General features: G+C 38.6%; 1 protein-coding gene across 10 annotated transcripts; it reads right to left on the bottom strand.

Annotated features, from left to right (window-relative positions):
• Positions 1 to 401: 401 nt before the first annotated feature.
• LOC18437293 (Protein kinase superfamily protein) lies at positions 402 to 12399 on the bottom strand. Of its 10 annotated transcripts, none has more exons than XM_088862290.1 (7): positions 12028 to 12399; positions 10994 to 11269; positions 10534 to 10872; positions 10150 to 10404; positions 9882 to 10015; positions 675 to 816; positions 402 to 598 (listed from the first exon to the last, which is right to left on the bottom strand). In XM_088862290.1, exons 2-7 carry the CDS (start codon positions 11127 to 11129, stop codon positions 555 to 557), a joined length of 1050 nt encoding a protein of 349 aa, XP_088718416.1. In that variant the 5' UTR covers positions 11130 to 11269; positions 12028 to 12399; the 3' UTR covers positions 402 to 554. The 10 variants fall into 10 exon arrangements, with proteins under 10 accessions (XP_088718416.1, XP_088718412.1, XP_088718413.1 ...); XM_088862286.1 differs by lacking the exon at positions 12028 to 12399 and adding an exon at positions 11920 to 11983 and having other exon boundaries at positions 9882 to 10036; XM_088862287.1 differs by lacking the exon at positions 12028 to 12399 and adding an exon at positions 11920 to 11983 and having other exon boundaries at positions 9882 to 10030.
• Positions 12400 to 15886: the final 3487 nt, after the last annotated feature.

Below are 15886 nucleotides of genomic sequence, written 5' to 3'. Positions count from 1 at the left end.
GTGAGTTGATCATTCCTCTCCACATTTGTTCACCAAAATTGTTGAGCGAGCACTCAAGTATGATACCCGATTTCTGATTATTTTATTTTGCTTCCGCTTCGACCGTTGGACCGTATTTTTTCCAACACTAACATTAAAACCACTCAGCTATTAGATGTTAAATTGGATGGCTTTAAGATGTATCATGAAATTTGAGATTCTCTTTTTTTTTTTTTTTTTTAACTTTGAATGTAGTCAATAGCACACTTACCCGATTTAAAATCTGATGGTACAAGAGTGACTGTGACCTAGCAAGTCTCTGTTTAAAACACAATGAACTCCGAGTTTTTCAAAAGATAAAAAAAAACACGGTTTTTAATGGAACCGATAAAAATCGGTATTTTATCTTTTTTTCAAAAAACTTTTTAAAAAAGCTTCTTCCCTTTAACTTTATTTGTTCAATAACTTAATGTTATAGAATTTTCGTTTAAAGATAAGTACATTAACAATGAAATTGCCTATTATCCTCTTTCAAACGCTATATTTCCAGGACAAACATGAGGATCTGGTGATCACTATTCATTCTGCTGGGTCTTCAATCCTTCTAAATGATCACCACCTACATGAAAGAATAGAAATTTAAGTACAGACCTCTAAAACTAATTTTCCCTGTTCAAGGTTCTTGACAACCTCACCCATGGTTGGTCTTTTGGAGGGGTCTTGATCCAAACACTTGATAACAATACCGAAAACACTTTTAATCTCCTCGATGGAAACATTTACCAGTTCTCTGTCAACCACATCTACCTCTCTCCCCTCTTCCACCACTGCTTTCACCTGTTGCACCATTAGGGATGCCAATAAGTAAGCATTTCTTTAGATCGATTAAGGAAGCACCATTAGTTATTATTACTAAATGATGACACAAAATGTCAGGAGAATGGAAAGAATAGATGAGTCCCAGGTACAATTTCCATCACTGCAAAAATTTTGTGTTTCAGAACTAACATGCATAAATGACGAAAACCCATCAAATGTTTGGGGATAGTATGGTGCTTGTGCTTGAAATTGGTCTCTAATCCTAGAACTCTCTTCAGTGAGTGAAAATTCACATAGTCAATACATCAAGCCTTTTATTCCGAATAAATCTACTAAAAGAATTTATAATTCTTGATGTTACAGGTGGATATATGGACACTGACACTCATATCAATGTCTACAAGTGTCAAAGGCATTTGGTACTTCAATCTAAAATGCCGATACAACTAGATGTGTCTGTTCAATTATTAATTATCAATAAAACTATACAACATAATATCATTTTAGCATATATATTATCATTTTGCTTTCTATAGAGCATAATCAGTGGATTGGGAGGTAGTAGATGATGGTACACCAAAATAGCCTGAGTTCAAACCTTGAAATGAGCCCGTCCACAATTTTTTATAGTTTCTGTCTAGACAAGTGTGCTTAAGTGTCAATACATGCCAATACATTTTTTTTGTCGTTTTCTAATTAATAATATGTCCTCAAAGTGTCAACACATATCGGCATGTAACACAACAAAAGATTAAATGTTGCAGTAACACTGAAAATTAGTAGGAATAATAGACATGTATGCTTTCCTTGATTGTGTAGAAATAAATATGAGAAAATACCAATATTTAAATAATATATCTTTCCAATAACACAAAGCAAACAGCACCCTACATAAAAAAAAATATGCACAAGTTCAAAACTACTTTTTCTAATTTTTTCCCCTAAATATGAGACCACAGTGTTAATAAATTGATAACTACTTTTTTCATTTTTATGATTGAGGTAGACTGTAGGTGCAAGACATTCTCCTCTTTCCAATTTTGAGGACCATTTTGCCATTAGACACTCAACTAATGGTCGGCATCTTTGAGGTCTAGGTGAGCTTGAGAGGGATGACTTCCCTCTAATCTTCATTTTTTTGCTTCTGCATTATTAGTTCTTTCTATAGAGGGGGAATTCACACAGCTTACCCTTTGTCTGCTCAACAATGGTCGGGACAGTTGCTCTGCTTGAAGAGTTGAAGACGTCTGATCCAACCTTGGGGCGGCTTCCTTATAGTGGAAGGGGAAGGGGACGAAAACATGTAATGTCAATAGGATTGTAATGCTCAGGCACTGTCGAGACTTGACCCTTTATTTGAGAACATTTTGACATTTGCTGACAACTTTAAGTTACTTTAAGGTACATTTGTAGGCATGATTGCTGATTATCTAGCCAAAGAAGATGCCACAGGTGGCATTTTGGGCAGCAGCTAAAACCCTTTTGGGCATCGGACATAGTTGTGCGGAGTGGAAGCGAGTGCCTGAGCTGAATCGGGCACAGAAGCCAAGGATACCCATGGTTAGAGCTCTCTAGATTGGGAGTGGTTGGGACAGTTCTTTAGGAAGTGGCCTGGGGGAGGCTTTATATATGGTACAATACGTATATGGGATTGCTTGGCGAACATCTGTGTGTGAAAATGAGATTGGAAGGCCATAGATAAGAGCTGAATTTAGAAATCACCTGAGTCCCTATCATGAATGGGACGAGACAGGCAGATCCACAATAGTGAGAACTGCCTAGTTCAATCATGGAAATTCCCCTCTTTGAGACCATCCGGGACCCGAAGCCTCCCGGGTTCGAGCCGACTAGAGTGATTTTGAGTCGATTTGTTAGCTTTCAACCACTTACGAAAACCACAACCATGAAAACGGAAAACAAAAATTGTCTACAAGTGATTGTTAGGTAGAAACTTGTCAGAAAGCAAAAATAAAAAAATTGGGCTTAAGATTTCAAAATATTTTGAAACTTCCCCGAGGATGGAGATCCCTTCAAATCATGACCATGCCCCAATTTCAGTGGAGTCATGATCCCCTTCCAAAGCAATCAAGATCCCTTTTAGCAGGGATCGAGATCCTTATAAGATACGGATCAAGCTCCCATGATGGGGGAGCGAGCTCCACTGTGGCTTGTACTCCAGGAGCGCTGGAGCGAGATTCCGAGGGGGATTGCCACCCCTGACCAAGTTCCCTGCATCTATGGTGCTGAACCATAGGGGGGTATCTTCTTCACATTTTTTGACCTCTTTGATGTGAGAGGTTCTACCACACCTTTTTTTACCTCTTTGATGTACCCATGAGCACCCGACTTGTTGGGTTGCCATTTTTTGTATCTATGTACAGTTCTATTACACACAATATACAGTGAAATTTTCTCAACAAATTGATGGTGGCTCATCCTTTACTGGCAATGAGCATGTTTTATTAGCATATGCATCATGCATGTTAACTCCATCATAAGACCAGTCACTGATGTGATTAATGGACAAAATTTAAACATTGTATTTGAGGTGAAAAAGGCATGCACGCTGAGCACCATGGGAAGGAGCGTATCTACCCAAGAGCATGGATTCTTGATTGGTGAAAATGCCTACCAAGGGGGGACAGTCCTCCCACTTCTGATTTATCAATCTTTTGGGAAAGAGTAGAAAGCTAAAGTAAGGTGGTGCGAATCCAAAAGGTAATCCAGAATGACATCTCACTCTTTAGATTTCTTAAAGAAAAAAGAAACGCATCTCACTCCTTAGATTGGGGGCCAAACAGTGACAGCAGTTGGGACTTCACCATCAATGTGAGCCAGCTCATAGTTCCATTAAGAAAAGTTGTGGCTGAATGAGATGACAAGAGGAAATTGTGACCATTTAGTTTCAAAATAAAATAGCGATCTACAGATATGAACTTTTTAATTGATAGAAATGAGGAGTCACACTATTCATAGACATAAATAGTTATATCTATGACATGGGACTGGGACAAAATGTCATCAGCCAAGGTAGGGACAGATTCACCAATGTACAATGTGGATTTCTCACAAACTTGATCATATACTCTCTTCATGTTCTACCACCACAAGAGAACTTCAGAAGGCATTTGTAAGGCAATAGCCATGGTACAAGCCTTTTAGCCCCGTATCAACAGCCAAACCTAAGATGGTAAGAAACTAGGCTCCCATGAAGATGGGAAAACCAAGGTTATAGAATATCTCGCTGTGCCTTTCCAAAGACGTTAGGAAATTCATATCATGTTGGAGCAATAACCGGAGATCTGGCTTATAAATTTATGGTGAGATAGAAGTCTCTACTAGGTTGACATCCATTGTTGACGGAGAATATTTGTGCTCTAAGCATTTTGCACAATGAAAACAAACAAACCTGTCCTCTTCCTCTAAGCTTCCAATATGTCCGGAACAAGAAACTAAGTATTTTATGCGAAAGCATAGAGGCATGTGGGGGCCTTCAAGTTATTATCGGAAAATGCTCAGCCAGCAAGAGCAAGAGATGGACTTTGTTTTGGGAAGGGGGGGGGGGGGGGGGGGGGGGGGGGGGGGGGAGGGGTTGGGTGGGGGTGTGTGTGTGTGTTGGGAATCAAACATGCCAAGTAGTACTCAACTCCTAGGTAGGAAAGACTTACTCAACTCCAACTACAGCAGAGAATTGCTTGCAATAAATAAACTTTTCTCATTCAAAAATTCGTCACTATTGTTTCCAGCAACCATACAAGACTCTTATAAACTCCAAACCTCAATCTAGATGCTACCAAGTCCCTATACATTGGAAGACCAAACCCCACATTGAAGCCATCAAAACATTGACTAAAGACAGACACTACAGAGGAAACATGCAGAACTGAACCCATCACCATGCCACGACTATTCCAACGCAATCCTAGTTTCTATGCACCCTTTTCAAAAATGAAATACATTGACTTCTATGCAGTGTTTAAAAAATTGATGATCCAGATCGGAACCGGCTGATTCCCCCTATGGACCACTCGGTTCTCTGACAGAACCACTTGATTATGTCAAAAAACCGAACAGTTCTACTGTAAACAGGCCAACTTTTTTTAAAAAAAAATATTTAATTTTTTTGGGTTAAGGAGAGGTTCTAGCCGGCTCCCCAAAATTACTTTTTACACTTTTCCTTCTTTTTTTTTTATTCTATAATTTAATGCCACCAGATGGTGCACAACCCTCTAATGAACGACGCAACCATCCCCATGTGCTTAGGGTAGCACACGCTTAAGTGCCCTCCACCCCCTCACGTTATTCTATAGTCTCCAAGCCCTGTCACCCTTTGGAATATGTCCGATGTGGGACTAAATTTGAAGCAATAAGAGAGAGAACAAGATTGTTGGATAATACGAGAGAGGAAGAGAAAGGACAGTAAAATGCAACGATGGAGAGCGAGAGATGGATGGGGGCAGTAATTGCTATTGTGCTCTCTTCGTTTTACTTCTTAATTTGAAGCCAGAGGATATTTTTTTGATGCTGTTAACTGTTGTATTAAAAAAGAGTAATAAGTACGAAGCCAAAAGATATTATACTTCTTCGAGAGTCTATTGTCCATTCACTCCCTCGAGCAAACCCTACCAAGGGTTTATTTTAGAACTTCAAATTTTAGGGATATAACCTCTTCAACTCATGGATTAAAATCAATATTCCTAATTGCACCATCCATGCACATGGAAAAAATAATGTCAAGATTGAATAGAAACCGTCCAATTTTTTGAACGTGAGATCTTGGTGTTAGACGAAAAAAGTTCATATAAAGTTGCAACCTTAATATGTAGAATTAAAGATGCACTTCAAAATCCATCGGAAAAGTTTGTTTTAATGTTGGAAAAACCATCTAATTGATCATCTCGACATTGTGATATATGGATATGAAAAAAAAAAGGATTTTGTGTCCTAGAAATAGTGCATCTTACAACACATTATCTAAACCGTCCATTTTCAAGATTTTAATATATGTTTATAGATTTACTTGATTTTAACCATTTTTGGAGTTAAAATTTTATAATTAGATATGAAAATAGATTTTTCGACAATCCTAAGAAATTTTTACACCAAAATTACATGTTATGATAAAATTTGGAGGTGTGCCTTAATTGGATTGTTTAAGGTTGAAACCTTATAAACACCACACCCATGTTAGCAAATTAAAATTTTTTTTTTTTAGAATAATCGTCTATTGGTTTTTAGGTGATTCCTAAAATTTCAAATTGAAAACATCCTCACAAATAGGTGGTCTGGCCAAGGAAGTAGAAGTAAACTATGCTCCCAAGGGAGAATAGTAACATGCCAAATTAAAATGTCACAAGAACATAGTCTTTCTAAATTTTGAATTGATTTAGATGGCAAGATAAATAATTTCAATGTCAAACTGGGATTTTATTGTCACATATTTGTTTATCCATTTAGAAAACTAAGATAGGAAAGATGAATTATTGACTATGAAGTGAAATTAATGGACATCAAATACTCAGACAAGAGATGGGTTCTCAGTATTTACATATTCTTTGTAAAATAATGAAAAACAATAATTCAATGCTATTAATTTTTTGAAAAACCTAAAAAACTAGATTTTAAAGAAATTTTAGCGATTTTTTGAATTTTTTTAAGGCTGAATCCGGCCAATCCTGCCAATTCTCCGATCCGAAATGCCAATCCACTGATTCGACCCGGTTTTTGGAACAAATGGTCCGGGTCACTGATCCGTTTTTTAAAACATTGCTTCTATGATATATTCATTGCAAGACTCTTATTTCCCACATGCACTATTCCAAAGCCAAAAAAAGTCTCATGCATATGCTCCAAGAACCAATTGTTTTCAAAGCAACAACGAAGCGGACTAAGTGTCCACTATTTGCTGACTTGGCAAGTTGACTGCTGAGGAATTCTGCCTATGTTGTGCTGACCTTGAGCTGCATCAGGTGTGCTTCCACATCATCTAGAAAAATTTTGGGTTGGAAAAAGAAGATGTCACATGGATGCTTTTAGCATTTTGAAGGATGCAAATCAAATAGATGTATTGATTTCCTCCTTAGCTTCCAAATATGTAAGGAACATGAAACTAAGGAATGTAAGAGGAAGGAGTGTGGATGTTGGGAAGAGGATTGTAAAAGGAAGGAGAGTGGATGTTGGGAAGAGGGATGGGGCACATGGCATGGAGAGGGGAGACGAACACGTGTGAGGGAGTAGGGAGGGATGAGAGGGAATGAGGGAGTAGGGAGGGATTAGAGGGAAGGGGGAGGATGGGTGAGAGAAGAGAGAGAAGGTGGCATAGGTACAGAAGTAAAAGGAGACGGTAATCAAATGATGGGCGATGGTGTCGGGGGGGTTGGGTTCAGATCTTGAGGGAGGGAAGGGATTGGCTAGGGATCAATTGGGGGATCGAGTGGAGGTCGTCGGATGGGGGGCTGGTTTGGCCTTGGAATGCAATCTTGGATGGCTGCGATGATCGCAAGGCGTCTAGTCACTTTGGTCCAGGAGTCTTGGTCCAGGAGCCCTCCACTTCCAGAGGAAAGGGGGGATGAACTGGGGGTCAAGGACATCAACAAGCATCTGGATGGTGCCGAATGGGAGAAATTTCAACGATTTCCAAGGATGGCTATGAACAACCTGCAAGATTTTCCGATGCTTCTGAGGGTTTCGAGGTTCCAAGCATGAAGGGGAATTGAAGCAACAGTGAGCCAAACCCACTTCCTCCTAAAGGCCCCCAGGTCAGCAGATCAACAGCAGAGGGAGGGTAGCTCCCCTATTGAGAGCTCTGAAGGGCCAGGAGGGCACTGTTTTTGAATGGGAAGCAAAAAAGAATAAACCCATCTGAGAGTTTCTGGCAGCCAAGGTCAAGCTCTTGCCAAATGTGGTGCCCCCATTTCTCAATACCTCAGAAGTCATCACAACGCGGCTGGAGGTTATCGACTAAGGTACAGAGGAGATATTGTTTCGGTCCCAGGGTCCTTTCAGCTGGGATAGTAGTGAGTTTAGGTTAGAAGGAGCGGAGGAAGTCAGTGACGGCAGGGTAGGAGTAGAGAAGGGAGGTGAGGATGAGGGAGTTGGGGGGATAGGGGCTAGCTGGGTGGCACCTGAGGAGGGAGAGGGAGGAAGGCGGGAAGAGTATTTAACCAGTTGGGTGTAGCTGGCGTAGAGCGGTGGGAGGGTCATGCCCACCCATGCCCAAGGCGGCGAGATGCAGGCAGGGCTCGACAATGGCAGGCTCACCACAATCGGGGCTCAACTCTCACTCTCTCAGTTCCTTTATGTTTGAAGTAGACATTCGAACTTGAACAACATGTATGAATTTAGCCAACTTTGGCACAATAGATTTGTTTTTAGGACCACTCAGCAAACAGTATTGGATTTTTTGTCTCTTTATAATATAGGTGTGTATCCAAATCCTATTCTCCAATGCCTCATACCCATGTTTGACACTGGCACAGGTACCCTTGTCCATGCAACATAGGGAGGAACACAATTTGTTATAAATTGCGCATTTTTTTTGTCAGAGTTTTAAAACCATTAGGTAACTAGTAGTATAAGTTATAAACTTACATGAGACGATTATAGGCTTTTACTAATATACATTCTGAAATGATACAGAAGTTTCCGAGCAGGATCGCCACCCTACATGCAAGGTTCCTGCAACTAACTGAGAAGTGATAACACAAACTCTATCATCTTAGCATTAACTCCTTTTTGTAATGCTTGCACTACGCACTCAAGTTTGAATATTATTTTGTAAGATAAAATGTGCTTTGTTAATATTTGAAATTGGCATACGCCCAACTAGTTAGCATGCATGGTGATTTCTAACAACGACGTTAGCCTTAAGTTAAACCCACATTAGCCCCATTCAGTTTTGAAGATATGCCCAAAGGTGGTGCTGATTTCCAATGGTGATGACATTTTTGGAAGACCTAATTGATGACATTTGGTGGAGGGTCCAATTGGGAACTGAACCAAAATATCAAAAAGTATGAAAATAAGTCAAGAGACCACACGAGCACATTCACCTGAACAGCAATTTTTTGCTAAATTGTCCATCCTACTCTCACAAATTGCATAACGGATAAAAAGTTTGACAAATATAGCACTCCATGACCAAAGTGAGGACATAAAGCTTGCAGCATATTTTCTCCCATAATTTTCCTCTTATTTGGGCTATGTTGGAAATGACACAGTCGTTGTACATTGACTTGTGGACTTTGAAAACAATAGACTCCCACTATTTTCTCGTAATTTGTTTTGAATTCTCAGCAAAGCCCTTAGTCTAAACAAAAACATGTACATGATCCAGGGTAGCAAACACCCATCCAAAGCTCCTTCCTCTTCCACTCAACTTCAACTAAAAAAACTGAAGAACTAGAAAAGAAAATTCAGTAAAAAAACATGTTCCATTGGTCATAAGTTCATAACATGCAATATTCTATCATAGCATATCTATTCAGCTTAAAACTCAATTAGGCCATGAAGGTCAATGCCTGTGCATCTATGTTACATGATAAAAAAGACAGAAGGCACATGACCATTTTTGTTCTCTTTCCAAAGGCAGCACATGAGAAATAGTGTCATAAACTTGTGCATTGATTGGCTACAAATAGCAACCAGTCTAGTTAAATCCATCCACTTTCTCCACTATGGGCAATTCATGTTCAATATCCAGGATCAAGTATATATGATCCATTAAAGGGGACGATTCGTACTCTGTGTCCATGTCACTCTATAAAAGCTAAAACGAAAACATATCCAATGAGAGATTGCTATTTTACACTCAGTTGTTGACTTAGAACAATCAATATTGTAGGGGGGAAGTTGAAAGTCAAGCAGTAGAAAAAGGCTAACTGCAATGATAATACATATGGGCTGAGAAGATAAGGAACTAACTAATAGACCTTTGCTTCAGGAAGAAGTCTAATAAACGATATCAATTTGACAGAATCTACAAGGATACCAAGTGTCCATTATCATATAGGTTCCAATACTTACATAATATGCAGCTTCAGAAAATCCATTTAATCAGTTCTACAGTAAGCAAGAGAGTTTACCCAGTTCACTAGTTTGGAGCCATGCTCAATAAATGTCTCATCCGTGGGTCTTTTCCCAGTTAATATCTCCAGTAAGAGGACCCCATAGCTGTATACGTCTCCTTTTTCTGTTGCCCTTCCAGTATCAATATATTCTGCAAACAAGATGCCTGTCACTGTTTCAGAACAATGATCAAGCAGAAACTAAGATAACTTGCAACTCAGAAAAGAAATGAGGTGGCATCAATCTTGACTTTAAACACTAATGCGAACTCATATTGTTTCTTACCGGGAGCTAAATAACCGAATGTCCCTGCAACACATGTTGAAACATGTGTCTGATCAGGTTTCATCAATGTGGCAAGTCCAAAGTCAGAAACCCGGGCCTCCATGTTTTTGTCTAACAAGATGTTGCTGGACTTTATGTCTCTATGAATAATATGTGGAATGCAATCATGATGAAGGTAGGCTATGCCTCGAGCAGCACCCATTGCGATTTTATACCTCAAAGGCCAATGCAGAATCTTTCTCTCAGATACTTTTCCTGCAAAACTTAATAGGAATAACTTCAAAATTGGATTAAAAAGTACAAATCACTTGAACATGTAGTTTTGAAAAGTGGCATGCATTTCGAACGTAGATTAAATGGCAAAGAAGTATGCCCCATATGTACCATGAAGATGCGCATCCAAGCTTCCATTGGGCATAAGCTCACATATCAAAAGATTGAATTGAGGGGCTGTATAGTAGCCATGAAGAGTAACAATATTTCTATGTTTTATGTCTCCCATTGCCTCGAGCTCTCTTTCAAATCCAGTGTCCCTACCAAGGCTACTACGGTTCAGCTTCTTGACTGCAAAAGCAGTAGAATCATCTATGACCAGTTTGTAAACTGTTGCAAAGCCGCCAAACCCGATAATGTCCTTGTTGGACAACTTCATTGTCTTCTTGAGAAAGACCTCCGAGGTGAGTGATTGTATCACTGGAGACCTGAACATTACCATCTTCCCACCTGATCGCGTAGAAAATTTCAGCACTCCCACTTATAACACAGCACAAAGTCCCATAGAGGAGATTTCTTGAATAAATAGAATCAGAGTGCATAAGATTGAAATTATTAAATGTTTAAGTACCTGAGGTACTATCCTCAAAAACCTGCTTTTTTCTGGACCATCTCCAGTATAGGAGGACTGAAATTACAATCTTGGATATAACAAAGGACACACAACAGATTGTGATGTAGAATGCCAATATTCGAGGATTAGCCATGCTTATTATTAGATAGGCAGCTCTCAATAATCTCACAAGCTAGTCATTCCTTGGCAAAAGCCAATGCCAAAAATGCTCTATTCATGGAGTAAAACATGTATGCATGTGCCGATGCCTTCATTCCCTGCCAGTGACAATAACTACACAAATATTTTATAGAAAAAAGTTAATACAGTAAAATTAGATATAGTTTTTTCTCCAGAAAATAAACATGGATTTCAATCCATCAAGCCCTCTTTCTCAACTTCCAGCTCACAAGTTCGAATCCTGTGCTCGCATACCAAACATACTATCAAAATTTAAGAAACATGTAGCAAAAGGTAGTGTACTTCGTAACTGATGTGAAAAAGAAAGAAAAGGCAACCAAAATTTCTGCTTCTATCACAATATATCCACCACCATATTCCTTGCAGACATTAGATAACCATTGGTGAAACACAAACAAAGGGCGAACAGCGTTATTTCACTATTTTAAGATTAGATGAGAAACTATGTTTGCAAAACTTTTTTTAAAAAAAAAAAGACAAAAAAAAAAAAAAAAAAAAAAAAAAAAAAAAAAAAGCATTCATCAATCAGTAGACTTCATAAGCTACAAGTTGCAAAGTTTTTGATATAGCTAACAGTTTTAAATAGTAAACAGACCAGGTAATTTAAAACCATGATGGAACTGAATAACTATCTGAATTAAAAATATTGGGGTGTGCTATGAATGCCGAGAAAAATCTGAATGTTGGGTTCAAAAATAAAGCAAGAGAAAGGAGGAGAAAAAGGTTAAGAGAGCAGAACTTACCAGGGAGGGAGGGAATGGGTATTAAAAGAGGAGAGCGAAAGTAAAACCTGTGAGGAAGAGCGGCGAAATGAGGAAAAATGACACCACCTCTTATGCCATGCCACCTACCCATGCATGTGAAAGGACCCAAAGTCCGAGGAAGGATTAAAAGGGGAGAAGTGGGTGGTGGCTCCATCGTAATGTTGCTTGCTTTTCTCCTTTAGAGCAGCCGTGAGAGAGAGAGTGAGAGAGAGAAGGATGGGATGGCGGAGAACGTGTGAAAAAGTTGGGGAAAGTTTTGCTTTCTCTGTTCGTGACAAAGAGTAATCGTCTCTTTTCCATTTTTGACACCCCAACAACCGCCATTAAGGTGACCCTTTTCCCACTAACCCCTTCTTTTTCCCTTTCACGGAATGCATTGCGTACCAAACCAAACCCCTCTCTCTCCCCTCTCTCACCATGGCAGCGCATACCAAGCCAATCAACCTCACTCTGTTTCTCTCTGAACATTACTCCACTGTCTCTTACATTGGCAACGGCGGGGTCCGCGTCGGAATGTATCTAGACCCGCACTCAACCCAACCAGGTTCCCCATGGACCCAGACTGGGTCCAAGTCACTTGGACCCACACCCAATTCCGACTGCTTGAATCCAACTTTTAGAATTAGAATATAAAACTATTTTGGCTTTATTTTAGGGCTTTATCATGCATATAATTTTGATGTAAATGTTGATACGATAATCTCAAAATCTATTTTTATATCTAATTATAAAATTTTAAATTTTAAAAAAGGTTAAAATTAAGTAGATTTATAAACATATGAAAATCTTAAAAATGGACGGATGATGTAGATAATATGTCGTAAAATATATTATTTTTTAGACTTAAAATCTTTTTATTTTTCATAGTTATACATCTCGATGTCGAGATAATCAATCAAAAGGTTTTTCAACATTAAAACTACATTTTCCCATGGATTTTTTAGGGGCATCCGTAGTTCTACATTATAAGGTAGCATCCTTATATAAACTTTTTCCTTATTTCGTTTACATTATTTATTCTTTTCATTTTTTTTTTGTATTTTTACAATTGAAACATATTTTCAAAAGGTTGGAGCCCAATGATCGTAACTAGGGCTGCAGCCCTATGCGCCGTCCGATTTGAATGGCACAATATGTGATTAAAGCCAAAAAAGGCAACCAGGGCACGGTAAAAAATAACACTTCTCAAAAATTCTAGCAATAACTCATAATTTGTAGAGATTTTTCTGAAAAATCCATCTCAAAATAGTGATATTCTAGTGCGGCAAGTTTTTAGCTTAAATTCAATACAAATAACTCCAAACGTTTCTGAAATTCTCAAAGTCTTAATACAAAAAAAGATACCCACTAATAGTTCCATTCAGTAGTTTAAAAAGCGGATTGGTGACCCGGATCGGGCATCTCAAAAACTCATTCGGATCTGCGAATCGACGATTCAAATCGGGAATCAGCTGAATCGGTCGAATTTAACCTTAAAACAAATCCGAAAAAGTTATTAAAATTTATTATAAATGTTGTTTTTTAGGAATTCAATAAGAAATGAGGGTACTCCATTAAGAATTTTCATTTCTTTGCATGAATATGCGAATATTGATATATTCTTTCCCTGCATGAACTACTATTTACCATTTAATTTACATCACACAAAAGAATAAACATAAAATTATCATGGATTAAGTAATCGTCATACATGGACTGCAACAAAGCATACAATTCGTAACATACGATCTAAAAATAAAATGATAGACGACGTCGTTATTCATCTTGGTCACGCTGGTGCCATTGATTGAATTCGTGTGACAATTCATTGACTCATTCTAAAAACAAATCATCCAAATTAGTGGGCACTTGACTATACCTAAATCCCTGAGTGTTAGTGTTTTGTTGTGGTCCTAATCCAAAATCGCGAAGCTTGTCCATCATTCATGCTCATCTACACTATCGTGTTCATCCCTACCCTCTTGTTGTTGGGACTCGATATGCGAATAATTTGGCTGGGATTGGGTGGCCTCAGAATCATCATCTCTCTCATTTTCCCTTAGACCCCCTTTCCACTCTCGCTCATTAAGTGTAATATCACCGACATCTCTGACGAATTGTGGATATGTTGGAGGGCTGCTTCCTCTTTCATGTTGCTCATCACCTTCTTCAAGATCTTCCTCACCGATAGCCTCAAGGAACCCTCTCTTGTGGAACACTGGCTCCTCTTCTTTTATTACCCATTGTTCTGCTATGTCTGTGACAAATATTGTGTCCAAGTCTATCGGCCCATAATCTTCAAGCTTCCTTCTTATTTGTCGCTCTCGGAAGTTTAAGTTGTAATGAACATAGACTAGTTTATGAAGCTTCTCCGAAGATAGTCGACTCCTCCTAATAGTGTGCAACTATTGGAACGTACTCCAATTTTCCTCACAGCCAGTAGCAGAACATGTCTGCAAGAGCACCTTGATTAATATCCTCGTTAGGTGAGGTGCATCACTACCATATATCTCCTACCATTCTACTGGATTAAAATGCAAAAAGCATTGTAAGGTCAAGAACAATTCATAAGATTAAATATATGAATGAACAAAATATTAGTTAGCGGATAACCTGGATCCATCTTAGTTCGAGAGTTCCTTGCAAGTCTAGTTCCGAAGGATCCTATAGCATCTATATACATAACAAGCTAAAACAAAATATTTCGTTTTAGTGCATTATTCCTCACAAATATAACAACTCAATCAAGTTCTTACCCAAATATTAAATAATACCTCTTGTATTGCTACTACCTGGTTTCGATGGCTTCTCTCCAACCTGACAATAATGTATCTGACTCCTTTCATAATCTTGTGGGGATGTTCAGGTGTCAAATAGAAAAATTTTGAGTTGAAGTAATAACCTAGAAAATATATAGATAGAGAAATGTCATTTAAAATTTCACAAAAAAATAATTTAGAATGAAACATTTTAATGATATAAATATATATTTACCTGCATAATGAATTGGACGTTCAAATTTGGTATTCCACCTTCTTTCTATAATCTCGATCACTTTACTAGCAAAACTACACTTCTCCCCAATAGCTGATTTGGCCCTCTCGATACTTTCATAAAGGATGCCCATGGTAGCTTTCTTGTCGGCATCCACCATTTTTAACACCGTGACCAAAGGGGCACTGGCCTCTACGATACTGGAACATCGAGACCAGAACCTTCTATTTGAGACTATGTTGTCCACTTTTAACCCGGTACTGGACTTCGAGAGGTGGTCATTTAACCACTATTCACTGGTAAACAATCTTTTTATTGCACCTTTAGATTCCCGAATGGAGTCCACAGCCAAGTAATCTGTCGCAAAGCGGGTTATGGTAGGCCTGATTATCTCTTTTTTCTTAGACTGTTCTCTGAACAAAAATAAAATTTTAGAATGGTTATATATAAATCTTAACACCAGCATCACTTCCTGTAGAGTCTCCTTTACAATTTTGATTTCACTGATCTCCTCTAACATAAGATCAATGCTGTGTGCAGCACACGAGGTCCATACTAGATGCTTCCTCTTATCCATCAACTTGTTGCCCGCAGAAACACATGCATGCGCATTATCCGTAATAAACTGGACTACATGCTTATCTCCTACTTCCTCCAGTATCTGATCATATAGTCGTACATAGAAGTTTGCATCCTTCTTCGTCCCTGATACGTCTTTGCTAGACCAAAAAAGCTGTACCTTTTGGGAAATAGGGCAAGAAGTTTAAAAACTCATTTTTGCTAACTTTATTCATCCAACAATCACTCATGAGAGTAATGCCTGTTTTTGGCCAACTCTGTTTATATTCTTCAATCCACTTTCTAACTTCCTCCACCTCTTCATCCAAGATTGGCCCACTGAGCTCATATGCTGTCGGGGGTTTTACCCTGGGCCGGGCTCTCTGGACTGCATTGATCATAGGTTGAAAATATG

Source organism: Amborella trichopoda, chromosome 3, assembly GCF_054954075.1.
Source record: "Amborella trichopoda isolate Santa Cruz 75 chromosome 3, AtrichopodaSantaCruz75HAP2 v2.0, whole genome shotgun sequence".
NCBI lineage: Eukaryota > Viridiplantae > Streptophyta > Magnoliopsida > Amborellales > Amborellaceae > Amborella > Amborella trichopoda.
The sequence above is the reverse complement of the archived record's forward strand: the minus strand, read 5'-3'. Positions and strand labels throughout refer to the sequence as shown.